Raw genomic sequence first — 17,326 nt, 5'->3', positions numbered from 1 at the left:
ATTCATCTCACAAGGTTCATACATACATGGCGGTGGCCATCTTGGATTTTGACGTGGCGAACCAATTTTCAATAGCGTTCTTCCTTATGCCGAGATACACCCACACACCAGATTAGAATTCGGTCCTTCGCTTACGCATGCACATACGCACGCACGGACGAACAGACGCACGCACGCACGCACGGACGGACGCACACATGGACGGAGGGGAAAACCATAGTCCCCCTTTCGCTCCGCGGTGCGACGGGGGACAATAATTGTATAATGTGCATAATTATGCATGATATATATTGTTACAGATCGCGGTTATGATGTTATAGACCGAGCGGTGGTTTAAAACCGCGACCTAACAAAAACTCACCCGATTCACCCAGACTTTGGCCGGATCGCACCGTAGCTGCCCAATGGGGAAAAGACAAAGGCGACGAATGCAAAGAGGAAAAAGAAGGCCAAGACGAAAGACAAAAGGTTTGAAATATTACTACTGAATTTATTTACTATTTACACACAAGCAACAAAAAGCAATTCAGTTTATTTACAAGTACAAGACGCAGATGACACAGTGCAAATTTAGCTTATCTACAGACTTAACTAACCCAGGACAGCACAAACAGAACACTGACTCACGCGGGGAATTGATGATAGGAATGGCAGAAGGTGGATGGCTGGAGGGAGAGGGAGAGGTCCAAGGGGGGGTCCCGCAGCACAACCGGCGCGTTCAGCAGCCGCCGGTCCTCTTTGGCCCTGCTCCAAACCGCCGTTCAGGCCCCCTTTGGCGGTTGGGTGGTCTTGCGGCTGCGGCCTCTGTCCGCTACGTTCTCAGGACTTGTCTGGTCCAAACCCTCAACTCTTCCTTGCTTCTTTCACTCCTCACCACCGACTCCTCACCGCAACCAACAACCTTGCAACCAACTCCTCAACCAACTCTTCTCCCTCAACAACCCTTCTCTCTCTTTTGCGACCGACTCAGTCCAACCCAGAGTGCATCTCTCTCTACTCACTTCCGGTTGCGCTTTTTATAGCGCCCCCAGCGATCACGCCCCCGGCGCTTTGGACACGCCCATCGGGGGTGCTCACCTCGGCCCTGGTTGGTCGCGCGACCCTCGGGCTCCGCCCTGGATGACGACGGGCGGGCGCGCCCCTCCTCCCCTCTGACGAGGTGCGACACGCCTTTCTTCTCCGACTCAATGCCTCGTGGTTAATGGCGGCAATTGGATCGGAGGTAATTGGTAATCGAGGGCTCAGCAGTGACGAGAGGGGGAATGGAGGTTTTGGGAATGGGAATGAAGGGAATCTATCTCTTTCACTGGTGCAATGGAGTATTTCAATTAATGGAAGACACAGCCTTACACTAATACACAGAATAAGATATAACTGTCAAAAGAAAGGATATATCGTGTCCTGCATGTATGTTTTATGGACTAACTACGGAAACGCCCTTTGACCTTTATACAACCACAAACGGAGGGAGGAGGGGTGATATTTTACAACAACCTTTTACAACAACATTTTACCACAACAACAAAATAAAAAAACATTCTCATATCCACAACACTGCACCCTCCTCCCCTTAGGCACGTCCCGGGCCTATTACTTTTACCTTAGTGTGGCATGTAGGTGTAGTTCCCTCTACTTTTAGCCTGACCCTGAGTGCGACAGTTTTAAAACATAAATAAATGTGTCCCGCTGCTCCATTGCACCCTGCCTAACAGACTTACGCCCACAGTTAACCGAATTGCGGAATGGTCTTCAAACTACACACTGACGGTGGGAAGCATTATTTACAATTGACGCTATTTTTATTTACAAAACTAACCCAGGACCTGTAATTGTTCTTTCTGGGGGGAGGACAGTCTGCTCTGCATCAATGCACCATGAAAGCACCTATAACGCACCAACACACCCTCAAGCACCAATCAGTGCAGTCACCACTGTTCATCAATAAAATAAATCCAACAAACCCAAACCCTGCAGGTGATCTCTTGCTCTTCGGCTCCCTCTGCTGGTTATTATTTGTTCTTCCAGATGTTGTCATTCTTTTGCTTTGCTTACTGGCGGCCTATTTTCAATAAAGTGTGCCCAATGTGTCCTTTTTTTATTTGATTTTATTTATGGCCCACAGGGCCGACTAGTGTGGTTCACCTGTGGGGCATCGGTGCCCTGTGGCCAAGGTCCGCCAGCAAGATTTCGGGCCCTCATGGCCGGTTCCAGCAGAGGGGCCTTGCCCCAACCCATGGGGTCCATAAGTGGTGCTCGGCCACTGACATGTGGTCCATAACGTGGTGCATCGATGCAGACAGCTGGTTCTGGGAATTTCGGGCGCACAATGGCCGACCCACGCACGCTCCCCTCGGCGCCCAACGGCGCTCAGGTCCTCATGTGGGAGACAAAAAGGGGGGACAAGACAGATGAGCGAGGGGTAAGGTCTCAAGGGTACACGTCAAAAAGGCAATGCAAGGCAAAATGCGTACGGAGGGCGAAGTGAGAAAGCTCGTCCCTACCGTACGTCACCCCCCTGTCACCTAGCCTACCCTTGCCCTTACGCCATATGTACAAAATCTACACATTACCAATTCGTCACTACTGTCACGTCTTCCCCATATTTCCCCTATACCAAATTCGTCACCACAATCCCTCTACTTCAAAAATTTGCCATCATCAATTCATCATCAATCCTCATAAGGAGGAAGAGATGGAATTACGCACAATGTCACACCCACGTCATGATGCGTCTCACATTCCAAACATTTGCACAGTAAAAATAATTAAACATGGCATGGTGTGGAGTACCTGTCACCTCAGGTGAGTGGATGCAGATGGTGCGAGGAGATCCTTCATCCTAACTATCCTCTAAATGATTTTAACACACTTTACACTACCCGGGTTCTTTCTCCGGCCAAACCATTGGCCCTCTTACACTATGGGTTCTAAAAACCAATTCCCATTGGCCAAACTGTGGTGCTTCTCAATTTGGGGTCTCACTCCCCCGATTCATCTCCCGGTGCTCTAGCACAATTTCTGGGCTGCGACGTGTACCTCTCCCAGTGGGTCTACCCACCTGCACACCTCCACCACTGCAGTTGCCACCCGAGCTTACCTAGCTCCTCACCCTAACCTATCTAACTGGGGCAGGCCCCTCCTGGCTCTGTCACCCCACTCGGTGCCCTCTGGCACTGGGCTACCCGGGTCCGTCCTCCGGATCCTCGGGCCCCATCCACAACAACTACTACCGGCTCCCAGAGCCCACCTGCGGCCTCACCTGGCCGACATCCTCACAGTGGTGGAGCGCCCAACCAACTACACACACTAACAGGCTACACGCCCAGCCATTTCCACAACACCAACGCACCCATCCACATACCATTCTGTCACCCGCACCACAGATGCCAATATCCAACTACAATTTACCTGTACCCTCTACCTAACACTTACACTACCCGCCCCGGGTATCCGTGATGGGGGTCCACTCTTCCCCCATTCACACCTTTGCACCATCCACTCCACTCCACAATTTCCACCATTCTCACTCCACTACCATCCATTCCACTACTCCATACCATTTATTCCATACAACCACATACACCTGTTGTTGCACACCTGTGCAATCCTACCTGGTGCCACCTGCACCCTCCTCCTCTTCCTGGACCAGTTGGTCAACACAACACACAATCACCACTACTCCCTCATACACTGCTCCACACACCTGTTCAGTTGCACACCTGTGCAATCACACCTGTCCAATTCTCACCTGTTCAATCCTCACACACACGGCATCATCTCAGCTAACTACTCCCTTCTGAAACTTGCGCTTCCCAGTCGTCCCTTTAAACTATTGCGCTCCCACGTCATTATCATCCACACTAATCTACCTGCGTCCCCACTACAGGTATCAGTCACTAACTAAACTTAACGTTACCTAATGTCATCTTCTAGGGCCCTATCCATATAACCTAACCCACCCGGGCTAGTTTTCACTGCCATACACCCCATAAACTATAGCTCCTTTGCCCCCACCTGGGAAGGGTGGCAGGGATGCCAGCCTTACCCACCGGGCCCATCGCTCACTACCAATTTTGCACATCAAATTTCAACAAATCAAAAATTTGGCCAATCACTGCCCATCATCTGCCAATCATTACTGCCAATCCTTTGCCAATCATCAAATTTTGTTTTTCTCTAATTTTGGGGCCGAAACACTATCCTCATCATCCGTCTACTTATTAGATCCTCTCGGTGCGCCGTGACATCATTAAACTCGGTTCGTAAAGCCGAGCAATGAATTCGGGTGGTTTGGTCGCCTGCAGGTTGAATCCGTCCGGCTTTCGGTTCAAGGGAGGTGGTTTGGTTGGACCGAGATTCCACGCACCATCTCGGCGCGGCACCTTGCGGTCCCGGGCCCGATGGCTCCATCTCCCCCGGTCGGAACCCCGTCCCCACGAGGGGGCACCGTTCCGCTTCCTCCCACTCGCCCTCGAACCGGACCGGTCGCCTCGCCCGACAAAGCCCGGACTCGACCGTGTGGGGCGGGGCCAAGCCCGAATCGGCAACGACGCTTCGAAGAGAAACGACGCAGCTTCGATCGACGCCGGGCCTCGCACCCAACCAAGCACCCCTCGCACCGAGTGCTCGCATCGGCTATCCGTCGCTCTAACCACTAAACCGGTTACCATCGATGCTTCACTTGCATGCTTACAAGCATACGCTACCCCTTTCACCCTCACAAAACCTGGCGTTCCAACGCCGTCCGTACATTCCACCAACGCTCTCTCTGTTACACACCACACCTCTTGCGCACACTTCGGTCCACACCTCTCCTCCGTTACGTCCTCCGTAACACTCACCATGGGCGTGCACTCTTGCATCCACCCACTAACGCGCTCACATGGGCTCTCCCACACCCGCGCCATGACCAATTCAGGTGTGCTTTCTCGCACACGTTCCACCACCACCTTACTCTCCGTGTCACACTTCGTACACCCCGACGTGCATTCTCGCTCGCACTCGGTTTCACACTCGCGCTCCGATGTGCCCTCTCGCACCTGCGCCATCACCAACTCACTATTCGTGTCACACTCCGTACACCCCGACGTGCATTCTCGCTCGCACTCGGTTTCACACTCGCGCTCCGATGTGCCCTCTCGCACCTGCGCCACCACCAACTCACTATTCGTGTCACACTTCGTACACCCCGACGTGCATTCTCGCTCGCACTCGGTTTCACACTCGCGCTCCGATGTGCCCTCTCGCACCTGCGCCACCACCAACTCACTATTCGTGTCACTCGCCGTACACCCCGACGTGCATTCTCGCTCGCACTCGGTTTCACTCCCACACTTTATAACACACCCACTCGCCGACGCACACTTTTTCCTCCCACGCGTGCCATTTCCACTCACACGGGACCCTTCACCAACGCCCGGATGCTTCCTCGATCCCAAGCGCGCGAAAATTCTTTTGTCGCTAAACATCCTCCTGCAAAATCTACCCGCACAATATACAGCACGACTCACCTGGGGGATCCTTTTCTCCACGCGAACCTGCAAACTTCCATTCGGGTTAGCGAGTACAGCATCATGATTTGAGCAGGGACTTTGTACATAATCCATTTCTCCCTGCAATTCCCGGGTTACCTCCGTCATCTCTTCAATTTTAATTCCCGCTACTGCTTTTTCTTTATTAACCTCGGCGACTGTTGGCTTTAATAAAATTCCCTCTACTTCATCGGTCGCCGGCTTTTCCAAACCCCGTGTCGCGATTTCTACCCCCGTCATTGTACCCGTGCTTTCCTCCGCTTCGCTCAACCAGCGCTTTTCGACACGCGTTACCTCCCCGTGCACCCGTGGGACCTGCTCGCCCAACCTGCGGTCAATGTCTTCCTGTATTCTTTTTACCGTGGCGTTTATTTGCTCCTCAAATCCAATCGGGTTGTACCTTGCTTCGTGCCTCGCTTTTTCCGCGTCTAGCCCCTGGGTAGCCATCATTGCATCAAATCCCTTACTGTCACCCCTCAGAGCGGCACTGAAATGCATCATGCAAACACCCCAGTCCATTGGCACTGCGGGTCCGGCTATCGCCGTCACGTACGGGAGGCTGCCATTTTGTGCACCTGATATTCCCGCAACCACACCTTCTTTACTCTCCTCCACCATTTTTTTTCCTAAGTCCTGGGTCGATTCTACCCCGTCTATCTCTCCCACCGGCATCCCGTCGCCTTGAACAGCCATGGCGCGATTTCAAAATTCGGGTTTTGCTTAAAAAAAACCAAATTTCGGCAGCTCGTAATTTTGACCAAAATTTTTTTTTAGATGTTTTAAAAATTTGGTTCGGGACCCGAATTCCACTCCCAGACACCAATTGTTACAGATCGCGGTTATGATGTTATAGACCGAGCGGTGGTTTAAAACCGCGACCTAACAAAAACTCACCCGATTCACCCAGACTTTGGCCGGATCGCACCGTAGCTGCCCAATGGGGAAAAGACAAAGGCGACGAATGCAAAGAGGAAAAAGAAGGCCAAGACGAAAGACAAAAGGTTTGAAATATTACTACTGAATTTATTTACTATTTACACACAAGCAACAAAAAGCAATTCAGTTTATTTACAAGTACAAGACGCAGATGACACAGTGCAAATTTAGCTTATCTACAGACTTAACTAACCCAGGACAGCACAAACAGAACACTGACTCACGCGGGGAATTGATGATAGGAATGGCAGAAGGTGGATGGCTGGAGGGAGAGGGAGAGGTCCAAGGGGGGGTCCCGCAGCACAACCGGCGCGTTCAGCAGCCGCCGGTCCTCTTTGGCCCTGCTCCAAACCGCCGTTCAGGCCCCCTTTGGCGGTTGGGTGGTCTTGCGGCTGCGGCCTCTGTCCGCTACGTTCTCAGGACTTGTCTGGTCCAAACCCTCAACTCTTCCTTGCTTCTTTCACTCCTCACCACCGACTCCTCACCGCAACCAACAACCTTGCAACCAACTCCTCAACCAACTCTTCTCCCTCAACAACCCTTCTCTCTCTTTTGCGACCGACTCAGTCCAACCCAGAGTGCATCTCTCTCTACTCACTTCCGGTTGCGCTTTTTATAGCGCCCCCAGCGATCACGCCCCCGGCGCTTTGGACACGCCCATCGGGGGTGCTCACCTCGGCCCTGGTTGGTCGCGCGACCCTCGGGCTCCGCCCTGGATGACGACGGGCGGGCGCGCCCCTCCTCCCCTCTGACGAGGTGCGACACGCCTTTCTTCTCCGACTCAATGCCTCGTGGTTAATGGCGGCAATTGGATCGGAGGTAATTGGTAATCGAGGGCTCAGCAGTGACGAGAGGGGGAATGGAGGTTTTGGGAATGGGAATGAAGGGAATCTATCTCTTTCACTGGTGCAATGGAGTATTTCAATTAATGGAAGACACAGCCTTACACTAATACACAGAATAAGATATAACTGTCAAAAGAAAGGATATATCGTGTCCTGCATGTATGTTTTATGGACTAACTACGGAAACGCCCTTTGACCTTTATACAACCACAAACGGAGGGAGGAGGGGTGATATTTTACAACAACCTTTTACAACAACATTTTACCACAACAACAAAATAAAAAAACATTCTCATATCCACAACAATATACCTGTATATATTGTTATGTTTGTGGGGGGTAGGCATGAAATAGCTCATAGGAAAGTCAGAATCGTATAAATTAACATGCTCCGTATGATGCGGAGAATCTCGATGTACTAAGTAGGCCGTCTGTCTGGATAAGAGCGTTTGCATGTCGCCATAAGGGGTGTGGCTTTGTGCTAATTAATTATAGGGCTTAAAGAATAATTCCCCAGTGTGTAAATCGCCCCTGTGATCTTCCCTCTGTCTTTATTGTCCCCCGTCGCACCGCGGAGCGAAAGGGGGACTACGGTTTTCCCCTCCCTCCGTGTGTCCGTCCGTCCGCCCGTCCGTGCGTGCGTGCGGGCGGGCGGGCGTGCGTGCGTGTGTGCGTAAGTGAAGGACCGCATTCAAATTTGGTTTGTGGGTGCAACGAACGTCCGTCCGCCCGTCCGTGCGGGCGTGCGTGCGTGCGGGCGTGCGTGCATGTGTGCGGGCATGCGTGCGTGCGTAAGCGAAGGACCGCATTCGAATTTGGTGTGTGGGTGCAACCCACATCAAAATACAAGATGGCCGCCACCATGTATGTCTGATGCCATGTATGTCTGAACCTTGTGAGCTGAATATCTTGAAAAATAAGCGAAGTACCAACTTCTAATCTGGTGTGTGGGTGTATCTAGGCACAAGGAAGAACGCTATTGAAAATTGGGTCGCCACGTCAAAATCCAAGATGGCCGCCACCATATATATGTCTGAACATTGTGAGCGAAATATCTTGAAAAACAAGCATTCTGAGTATTGCGCTGCAATACATGTCCCCTACCAAAGTTCAAACTGCCATAACTTTGTCAAAAATGATCGAATATGCAAATTTATGCACGGTTGATGCTGGTTTTCAAACTTTATCTGAGGTATGCTGAGACACATGTGTGTCACACCTCGCCTCGTTGATAAGCCCGCAAGGTCGCTCCGTGCAGCGGCCTGCACGTATTGCACTGTGTGAATTATATAAATTATTACCAACTCACGGTCTGAGGTACTGGCGATTCAAGAGATATCCATTTTTAAAAAATATTTTCGTTTAATTAACGATATCTGCCAAACCACGTGCCCTATCGCAAATTCCAAAAGGACATTTTAGTAGACTGACATGCTGAACAGATTTGTGAAGTTTCCCATCGATTGGATCAAAAATGAGGGAGGGGCTCGGATTTAAAGGTTCATGCTTAAAAACGTCATAACTCTGAAACCATCAGTAATTTTTTATATTTTCCGGTTCACGATCAATGATCGATGTGTATATATATATGTTGCTCGGCTTGGCTCCGCCCCTCTGGAAAGCGCGCGCGCTGTGTCGTGCTGTTGACGTTCGCGAGACGAGACTGAGGACGCGCAGTGCGGCTTGAGGAGAACTCGAGAATAAACAAGAGATATCCATTTAAAAAAATATTTTCGTTTAATTAACGATATCTGCCAAACCACGTGCCCTATCGCAAATTCCAAAAGGACATTTTAGTGCTGAACAGATCTGTGAAGTTTCCCCTCGATTGGATCAAGAATGAGGGAGGAGCTCGGTTTTAAAGGTTCATGCTTAAAAACGTCATAACTCTGAAACCATGTGACTCATGACGTCATGCTCGTTGACTTTTTTGTTCGTCATGGGTATGCGATTCTGCCTGCAAAGTTTGGCCTCGATCTGTTCAGCCGTTGCAGAGAAAAAGGGGTTTTCGTGTTTTCACGAAAAACAATATGGCGACTGAACCACGTGACCTGTGACGTCATAATTACCATTAAAATATTCTACAGACCGAGTCCATCAAATGGTGAAATTTTTTATCTCAATCGGTCCTATTATTGCAGAGAAATTGGTTTTTAAAGGAAATTAAAACTTAAAATGGCACTGAGTGAAGGATCATCAGAATTATCAGAATTACCAAAGTTCAAAGTGCCATAACTTTGTTAAACATGATCGAAACGTCGTGAAGTTCTACCTTCACCTGTAACTTATCATGAGGAAACCATGTGCCAAGTTTGAAATCATTAGCTTTAAGCGTTTAGAAAAAAAGTCCGGAAAACTGTTCTTTGCGTGACGGACTGACGGACTGACGGACTGACGGATTGACGGACTGACGGACTGACAGACAGACGGAGGGACGGCGTGCAAACCTATAGCCTCCTCCGGTGTACACCGGTAGGGGACTAATAAGCGAAGTACCAACTTCTGATCTGGTGTGTGTTATGTATAGGTGCCGTATATATTTACTGTGTATGCAGATGTGTATATGTATTTTTGTGCACTGTGTATTACTGTGCATATGTATTTTATGTATTGATGTATATGCCTATATGTATGTATACATGTGGGAAAAGTAAAGCATGGGCTGCGTTTTCCTGGATCCTAGCAATAACCAATAAAATTATTCAGAAACCATAATGTTTATCAAAAATATAACCATACTTTGGTGAATTATGCATGTTCGACAAAAGACTCGAGACAAATTCAGCGATTTTGTTGATTTTAAATCACAAAATGAGTATATGTGTGACGGCACTAATTTACACAAAAAAACAGGCTGACATAAGAATGGGACTGTGGGCAACAAATCCTGTTATCTGGGGCCCAAGACCAGTCAATAATGACATCCAATGATGAAAATGGAATGAATGTCTCAAGAGGTCAATAATGTGTATAAGCATCATTAGAACGACTGCTGCAACCCTCCTCTTCATCCCCTGAAAAAGGTGCCAGACATAGTGCAAAGTGAGTTGCTGCCATTGCTGGTGCATTAAGAAGCCTCCAACTGTGCCAGAGTCTCCATAGAAGGGTCCATTTACTTAAATACATGCCCAAGATTATATTAAAGATGCTCTATTGGATATAAATCAGGACTCCATGCTGGCAAGAGCGAGGTGTGATGCCATTACACCACGAGAAGCCGGTAACTACACGAGAACGGTGAGCTCTGGCATTGTCATCCATGAATACAGGTCTTGTGAGAGGTGGGTGGTTGTCAAAATACAGGGTGAATCAGAATAATGTATAAAAACACTTTGAGATGTTTTTTTTCTCTGCTCAAATGTGAGTTGATTATTTTCCATGCAGATCAGTTCGGGGTCCCCCTGCAAAAAACCAGGAATGTTAAGTTAAGTTAATGTTAAGTGCTCGCCTGAACTATATTATGCGGAAATTTTCATTCTAATTAATCATGGCGTCTACAAAATATAGCACTTTAGAGTGTTTGTACATTATTCTGATTCACCATGTATGAAATTACTACTCAAGATCCAAAATGCCCCCGTGGTACTTTTTGCCAGTCAGGTTACCCTGTACATTGTACAGTTAGCGACAAGGTCAGGTTCACAATCGTAACAGGCAGCCCTATAACATAACAGATCTGCCATTCAAACAGGATGGCCTTTACAAAGTTATTGGGTGTATAGGCTGTGTTAGGTTTTTATTTATTTATTTGTATACTAAGTCGAGGCTCGTGCAAGAGCTAAAATTTTGCCATCAAACCTGAAATATACCTGAAATTGTTTCTCATCAGACCAATGGATATTCCTCCAGGATGTGAGATTCCAGTGTCGGCATGGCATGACGGCATGGCCGACCATGTCGTCATGGCAGACCACCATGCCGAGTGGTCTGCTTCTTGTTCCAGGGTGAGAAGACGGTGTCTCATCAGTCTCCTGGCTTTGCAACCTGCAGCATGAATCCGGTTCTGGGCAGTTCTTGGGGACATCCTCTGGGAAAGATGCCATCAATGTCACAACCCCGTGCTTGTGTCAACACCTGCCTGCCAGGGGGTGCATTTTCTCATTTAGAGGTCATCCCTGGGCATCCAGGTTGATGCCAGGCTAAGGTCATTGGTTTATTGATGTTTGCGAACCAATCTGCTGATGGTCTGCTGGAAGCCAGGTTGATGTCCAATTTCGGTGAAGGGCATTCCCAGCAGTGTTCATTCAAAGAATTTGTCAGCTTTGGGCTTCACTAATTCGTTTATGGGCCATTGTAACATAGTCCGCCAATGGAAGTAAGCAAACGATGTCGTTTCCTTCACCAAACCATGACCAGGGGAAAGTGTTTCGATAAGTTGATAGCCGGACTGTGCTCTACATCCTGGGTCCTGGGTGCGCAAAATTGCTTTGGTCGAGTTATAGATGGAAAATTCAACTTGTGCATGAAGGATTCTTTTATTTATGTTTGAAAGAAAATTTTAATTTGATTCAATATTTTCTCCTAATCAGCACTATTTTGTACGCATGCTTAACATTATGTGTGTGCGTGCATATGTGCATGTGTGTGCTTGCATGTATGTGTGTGCGTGCGCGTGCACACATATACATTTTACGAGTATATATTGGAGGACAAATTGAGGTTCATTGGTAATGGTTTTATAAATCAGACATAAATGCAAACTTCAATTTGATTCACTTAAGTTGGTGCCTTAGTGCAGCAGCGTCTTAATGCAGAGAAATTCCAGCAGTCCATGCTGATGAGCACAGACACAAGAAATAGACAAGGAACGTGTTAAATCAAAGACAGCCTGAAAGGTGACCTCGGTTGGCATAATAAATGACATGCCAGCAGACAGGCTTTTGTGTGCAGCATACAGTAATTTAAAGTGCGCACATCGAACAGATGGGATATAAGCGAATGCTTGGTGTGCCCGAAGCAGCCGTGTGTTTGTACTTTGAAGGATAATCATCTAATGGCAAGATCAGTGCAGAAATTACACAAACCGGTTATTTGAAAATGTGTCTGAAATCATCAAGGTCTTTTGGTAAACGTCTGGGTGTCTATATTCTCTTGGATAAAGTGTACCACCGTGTGTCTAAATTGTTGGCATCTCTGACCTGTATAGTGTTTGAAATGAGCTCATGTGTCAAGGCTCGGTCCATTGCTCGGTCCATTGGACCAAATTTTCATTGGGTCTACGGGGTCTTTTGGGTCCTTGGGGACTTTTGGGTCATTTGGGTGTTTTGGATCCTCTGGGTCTTTTGGGTCCTCAGGGACTTTTGGGTCTTTTGGATCCTCGGGGACGTTATGGTCATCTGGGTCTTTTTGTCCTTGGGGACTTTTGAGTCATCTGCGTCTTTTTGGTCCTTGTGGACTTTTGGGTATTTTGAGTCTTTGGAGTCTTAAGGACCTTAGGGGTCTTAATGGGTCTTCAGAGTTCAACGGGGTCTTGGCAGTCTAATGAGTTAAAACGTACATTTCAATAGTGCGTAATGTGTAATTAATTAATAGAAATGCAAAGTATGCCACACACACACACACACACACACACACACACACACACACACACACACACACACACACACACACACACACACACACACACACACACACACACACACACACACACAACTCATTAATTTATAGTAAACTAGCAGAAGTACCCGGCGTTGCCGGGTAGGGAGGGGGCGAGGGGAGGGGAGGGGAGAGGGGGGGAAGGGGAGAGAGGGGGCGGAGGGGGAGGAAGTGGAGGGGGGGGAAGGGGAGGGGAGGAGGGAGAAGGGGAAGGGGTGAGGGGAGGGAGGGAGAGGGGGTGAGGTGGGGAAGGGGGAGGGAGGGAGGAGAGAGGGGAAGGGGAGAAAAGTGGGAGGGAGGGGGGCAGGGGAGGGGAGGGGAGGAGGGGAGAAAGTGGGAGGGAGGGGCAGGGGAGGGGGGAAAGGGGAGGAGAGGGGGGAGGAGATGGGAGGGGTAAGGAGAGGAGGGAGGGGAGGGGAGGGGGAGGGAGGGGCGAAAGGGGAGGAGAGGGGTAGGGGGGAGGGGAACGGGAGGGGGGGAAGGAGGTGGAAGGGGGGTGGGGCGAGAGGGGGAGGGAGGAGGGAAGGTGAGGGGGGAGGGGGAGGGGGATGGAGGGAGAGGGGGTGAGGTGCGGAAGGGGGAGAGAGGGGAAGGGGAGAAAGGGGGAGGGAGGGGGGCAGGGGTGGGGAGGGGAGGAGGGGGGGGGGAGGCAGGAGAGGAAGGGGGTTCATATATATGCTGGTGGGTGAATGTGGCGTTCATCAGGTTTCTGAGTTAAGTGTGATGCCGATCAGGAAGAAGAAGAAGCCGTACTACCAACTTCGTACACTTCCGGAATTGTTTGATTTATTTGTATTCAAATGTCCGGTGATTGTTTTGTATTTATTTATGGCTTTATGCGAATGTGTACTTGTATATAACTGTCATTAATTTTAAAAGGCTTAGGCACTATCGAGCGGTTTATTTTTATTTTTTTAACTCCAAAAAACGATCTTTTAAAAAATAATAATAATAATTTTTTTTTTTTTTTGCCTACAACACTCCCAGGCACTCACTGATGAACCTATGAAAGTTTGACGAAGATCCGTTCAGCCATCTCTGAGAAAAATGGCTAAACACAGACACACACAGAGATCTCTCTTATATCGTAGATGATGGAAGCATCCTGAGCAAATGTTTAATCAAGTCCTGATTAGATGCATTTTACATCAATGCACCATGAACAAACACTATTGTTGCTAGAAACAAAATATCCTGTAAATTTGAATGTTTCCCTTCCTTCTTCTCTTTTACTGGTTGAGCAGTTTAACCGCTGCATCACCTCACAACTCATCAAGTGGTTTAGTAACTTCCGTGAGTTCTACTACATCCAGATGGAGAAATTTGCTCGGCAGGCTCTCGGTGATGGAACGATGAGATCTCAAGACGTCACTGTCACGCGCACCTCGGAGCTCTTCCGCACTCTTTGCATCCATTTCAACAAAGCAAATGACTTTGAGGTATGCCTCACGAGCGATGCCACAATATTGTGAGATAACATAACAGGTGTAAAACTAAGCTTTGTTTCGGTGGCTTCATCACCTCGATGACCATCATACCATATTAGAATTCCACCTTGCACCTTTTTTGTCCCCCGTCGCACCGCGGAGCGAAAGGGGGACTATGGTGTTACCCTCCGTCCGTGTGTACGTACCCTTGTGAGCGGAATATCTTGAAAAATAAACGAACTACTAACTTCTAATCTGGTGTGTGGGTGTGTCTCCAACCCACTTGCAAATATTATCGACTCTTCCATGTTTTCTGCGTGTTCCACTTTGTCAACTCACATCACTTCACCGACGGGGAACCGAGGCGTAACGCTTGTTTTTTTTAATGTCCACCCCATGCATCCTCTGTATCCATCTTGTCCACCCCACGCATCCTCTGTATCCATCTTGTCCACCCCACGCATCCTCTGTATCCATCTTGTGTTCCCCACGCATCCTCTGTGTCCATCTTGTGTACCCCATGCATCCTCTGTATCCATCTTGTCCACCCCACGCATCCTCTGTATCCATCTTGTGTACCCCATGCATCCTCTGTGTCCATCTTGTCCACCCCATGCATCCTCTGTATCCATCTTGTCCACCCCACGCATCCTCTGTATCCATCTTGTCCACCCCACGCATCCTCTGTATCTATCTTGTCCACCCCACGCATCCTCTGTATCCGTCTTGTCCACCCCACGCATCCTCTGTATCCGTCTTGTCCACCCCACGCATCCTCTGTATCCATCTTGTCCACCCCATGCATCCTCTGTATCCATCTTGTCCACCCCACGCATCCTCTGTATCTATCTTGTCCACCCCACGCATCCTCTGTATCCATCTTGTCCACCCCACGCATCCTCTGTATCCATCTTGTCCACCCCACGCATCCTCTGTATCCATCTTGTCCATCCCACGCATCCTCTGTATCCATCTTGTCCACCCCACGCATCCTCTGTATCCATCTTGTCCACCCAACGCATCCTCTGTATCTATCTTGTCCACCCCATGCATCCTCTGTATCCATCTTGTCCACCCCACGCATCCTCTGTATCCATCTTGTCCACCCCACGCATCCTCTGTATCCATCTTGTCCACCCCACGCATCCTCTGTATCCATCTTGTCCACCCCACGCATCCTCTGTATCCATCTTGTCCACCCCATGCATCCTCTGTATCCATCTTGTCCACCCCACGCATCCTCTGTATCCATCTTGTCCACCCCACGCATCCTCTGTATCCATCTTGTCCACCCCACGCATCCTCGGTATCCATCTTGTGTACCCCACGCATCCTCTGTATCCATCTTGTCCACCCCATGCATCCTCTGTATCCATCTTGTCCACCCCACGCATCCTCTGTATCCATCTTGTCCACCCCACGCATCCTCTGTATCTATCTTGTCCACCCCACGCATCCTCTGTATCCGTCTTGTCCACCCCACGCATCCTCTGTATCCGTCTTGTCCACCCTACGCATCCTCTGTATCCATCTTGTCCACCCCATGCATCCTCTGTATCCATCTTGTCCACCCCACGCATCCTCTGTATCTATCTTGTCCACCCCACGCATCCTCTGTATCCATCTTGTCCACCCCACGCATCCTCTGTATCCATCTTGTCCACCCCACGCATCCTCTGTATCCATCTTGTCCATCCCACGCATCCTCTGTATCCATCTTGTCCACCCCACGCATCCTCTGTATCCATCTTGTCCACCCAACGCATCCTCTGTATCTATCTTGTCCATCCCACGCATCCTCTGTATCCATCTTGTCCACCCCACGCATCCTCTGTATCCATCTTGTCCATCCCACGCATCCTCTGTATCCATCTTGTCCACCCCACGCATCCTCTGTATCCATCTTGTCCACCCAACGCATCCTCTGTATCCATCTTGTCCACCCCACGCATCCTCTGTATCCGTCTTGTCCACCCCACGTATCCCCTGTATCCGTCATGTCCACTGTCGTGGATTTTGTTTTCATGTAATTGGCCTTTGATGCCATCGGAACACAGTTTGGAGAGCAAGGCAGGATGCCAAACTCTATCAAAAACACGAGATATGTCCAGAGAGACGGCCCTGATTTCATGTGTGACATTGAGGACCTCTATCCATTGTTGTGAGAGTAGAAGCAGCATGTCTAGGATAGAGCGACCTGGTCTGAATCCAAATTGGTGATCTGATATGAGGTTGTTGGAGAAAAGGAAGGATTTCATATCAACTGTGATGATGGTTTCCATGATCTTGCTGATGATTGGAAGTAAGCTAATTGGTCTGTAGTTAAGGGGATCAGTTTTTGCACCTAAATACCCCTGCACATGTGAAGCGAAAAGTGGGGTTAAGCAATTGGGTAATGTCTGTCTGTCCGTCCATCCATCTTATCAGGTTAAGATCATCAGTTTGTGTTCGGGGAACAGATTAATTAAATCGAATCTTATATTTTGAACATGATTCGGAACATGAATAAAAAGACAAGCGTTTAGTTTTACTGTTCGGACCTGAACCAAAATCAATTCAATTCGTGCTTGTCACACACCCAAGCTGTCCACCAAGTATCGGCCAAATCCGTCCACAGCGTTTTGAAATATGCTGCTAACAAACAAACGGGTGAAAACATAACCCCATCCACCTTCGGTTGCGGAGATGATAAACTTTTAACTTTTTTGTGGGTAGGGGTTGGGTTCACATCTGTCCTGAATTTAAAGATTGAATTTAAGTTACAGCCTGAATTTAAATATGGATTAAATTGAGATTTTTTTGTCACTGATCTACACCTAATACCCCATAATGTCAAAGTGGAATTTTTTTTTCCAAAATTTTTACAAAATAATTAAAAATGAAATACATAAATATCTAATTTGCATAAGTATTCAACCCCCTGAGTCAATACTTCGTAGAAGTACCTTTGTCAGTGATTACAGCTTTGAGGCTTCTTGGGTATGTCTGCATC

The 17,326-nt window shown here is 48.6% G+C and overlaps 1 protein-coding gene across 1 annotated transcript in view; it reads left to right on the top strand.

Moving 5' to 3' along the window:
• Positions 1–17,326, top strand: part of LOC137426454 (uncharacterized) — a 147,181-nt gene that overhangs the window by 89,695 nt on the left and 40,160 nt on the right. The window contains exon 4 of the mRNA XM_068115002.2: positions 14,152–14,346. Within this exon, the coding sequence (XP_067971103.1) occupies positions 14,152–14,346 (195 nt within the window). The remainder of the gene's footprint in view (positions 1–14,151; positions 14,347–17,326) is intronic.

This window comes from Myxine glutinosa, chromosome 5 (assembly GCF_964187855.1).
Source record: "Myxine glutinosa chromosome 5, kmMyxGlut1.1, whole genome shotgun sequence".
Lineage (NCBI taxonomy): Eukaryota > Metazoa > Chordata > Myxini > Myxiniformes > Myxinidae > Myxine > Myxine glutinosa.
Note: the sequence above shows the minus strand (reverse complement) of the source record. Positions and strands in the feature narration are given on the sequence as shown.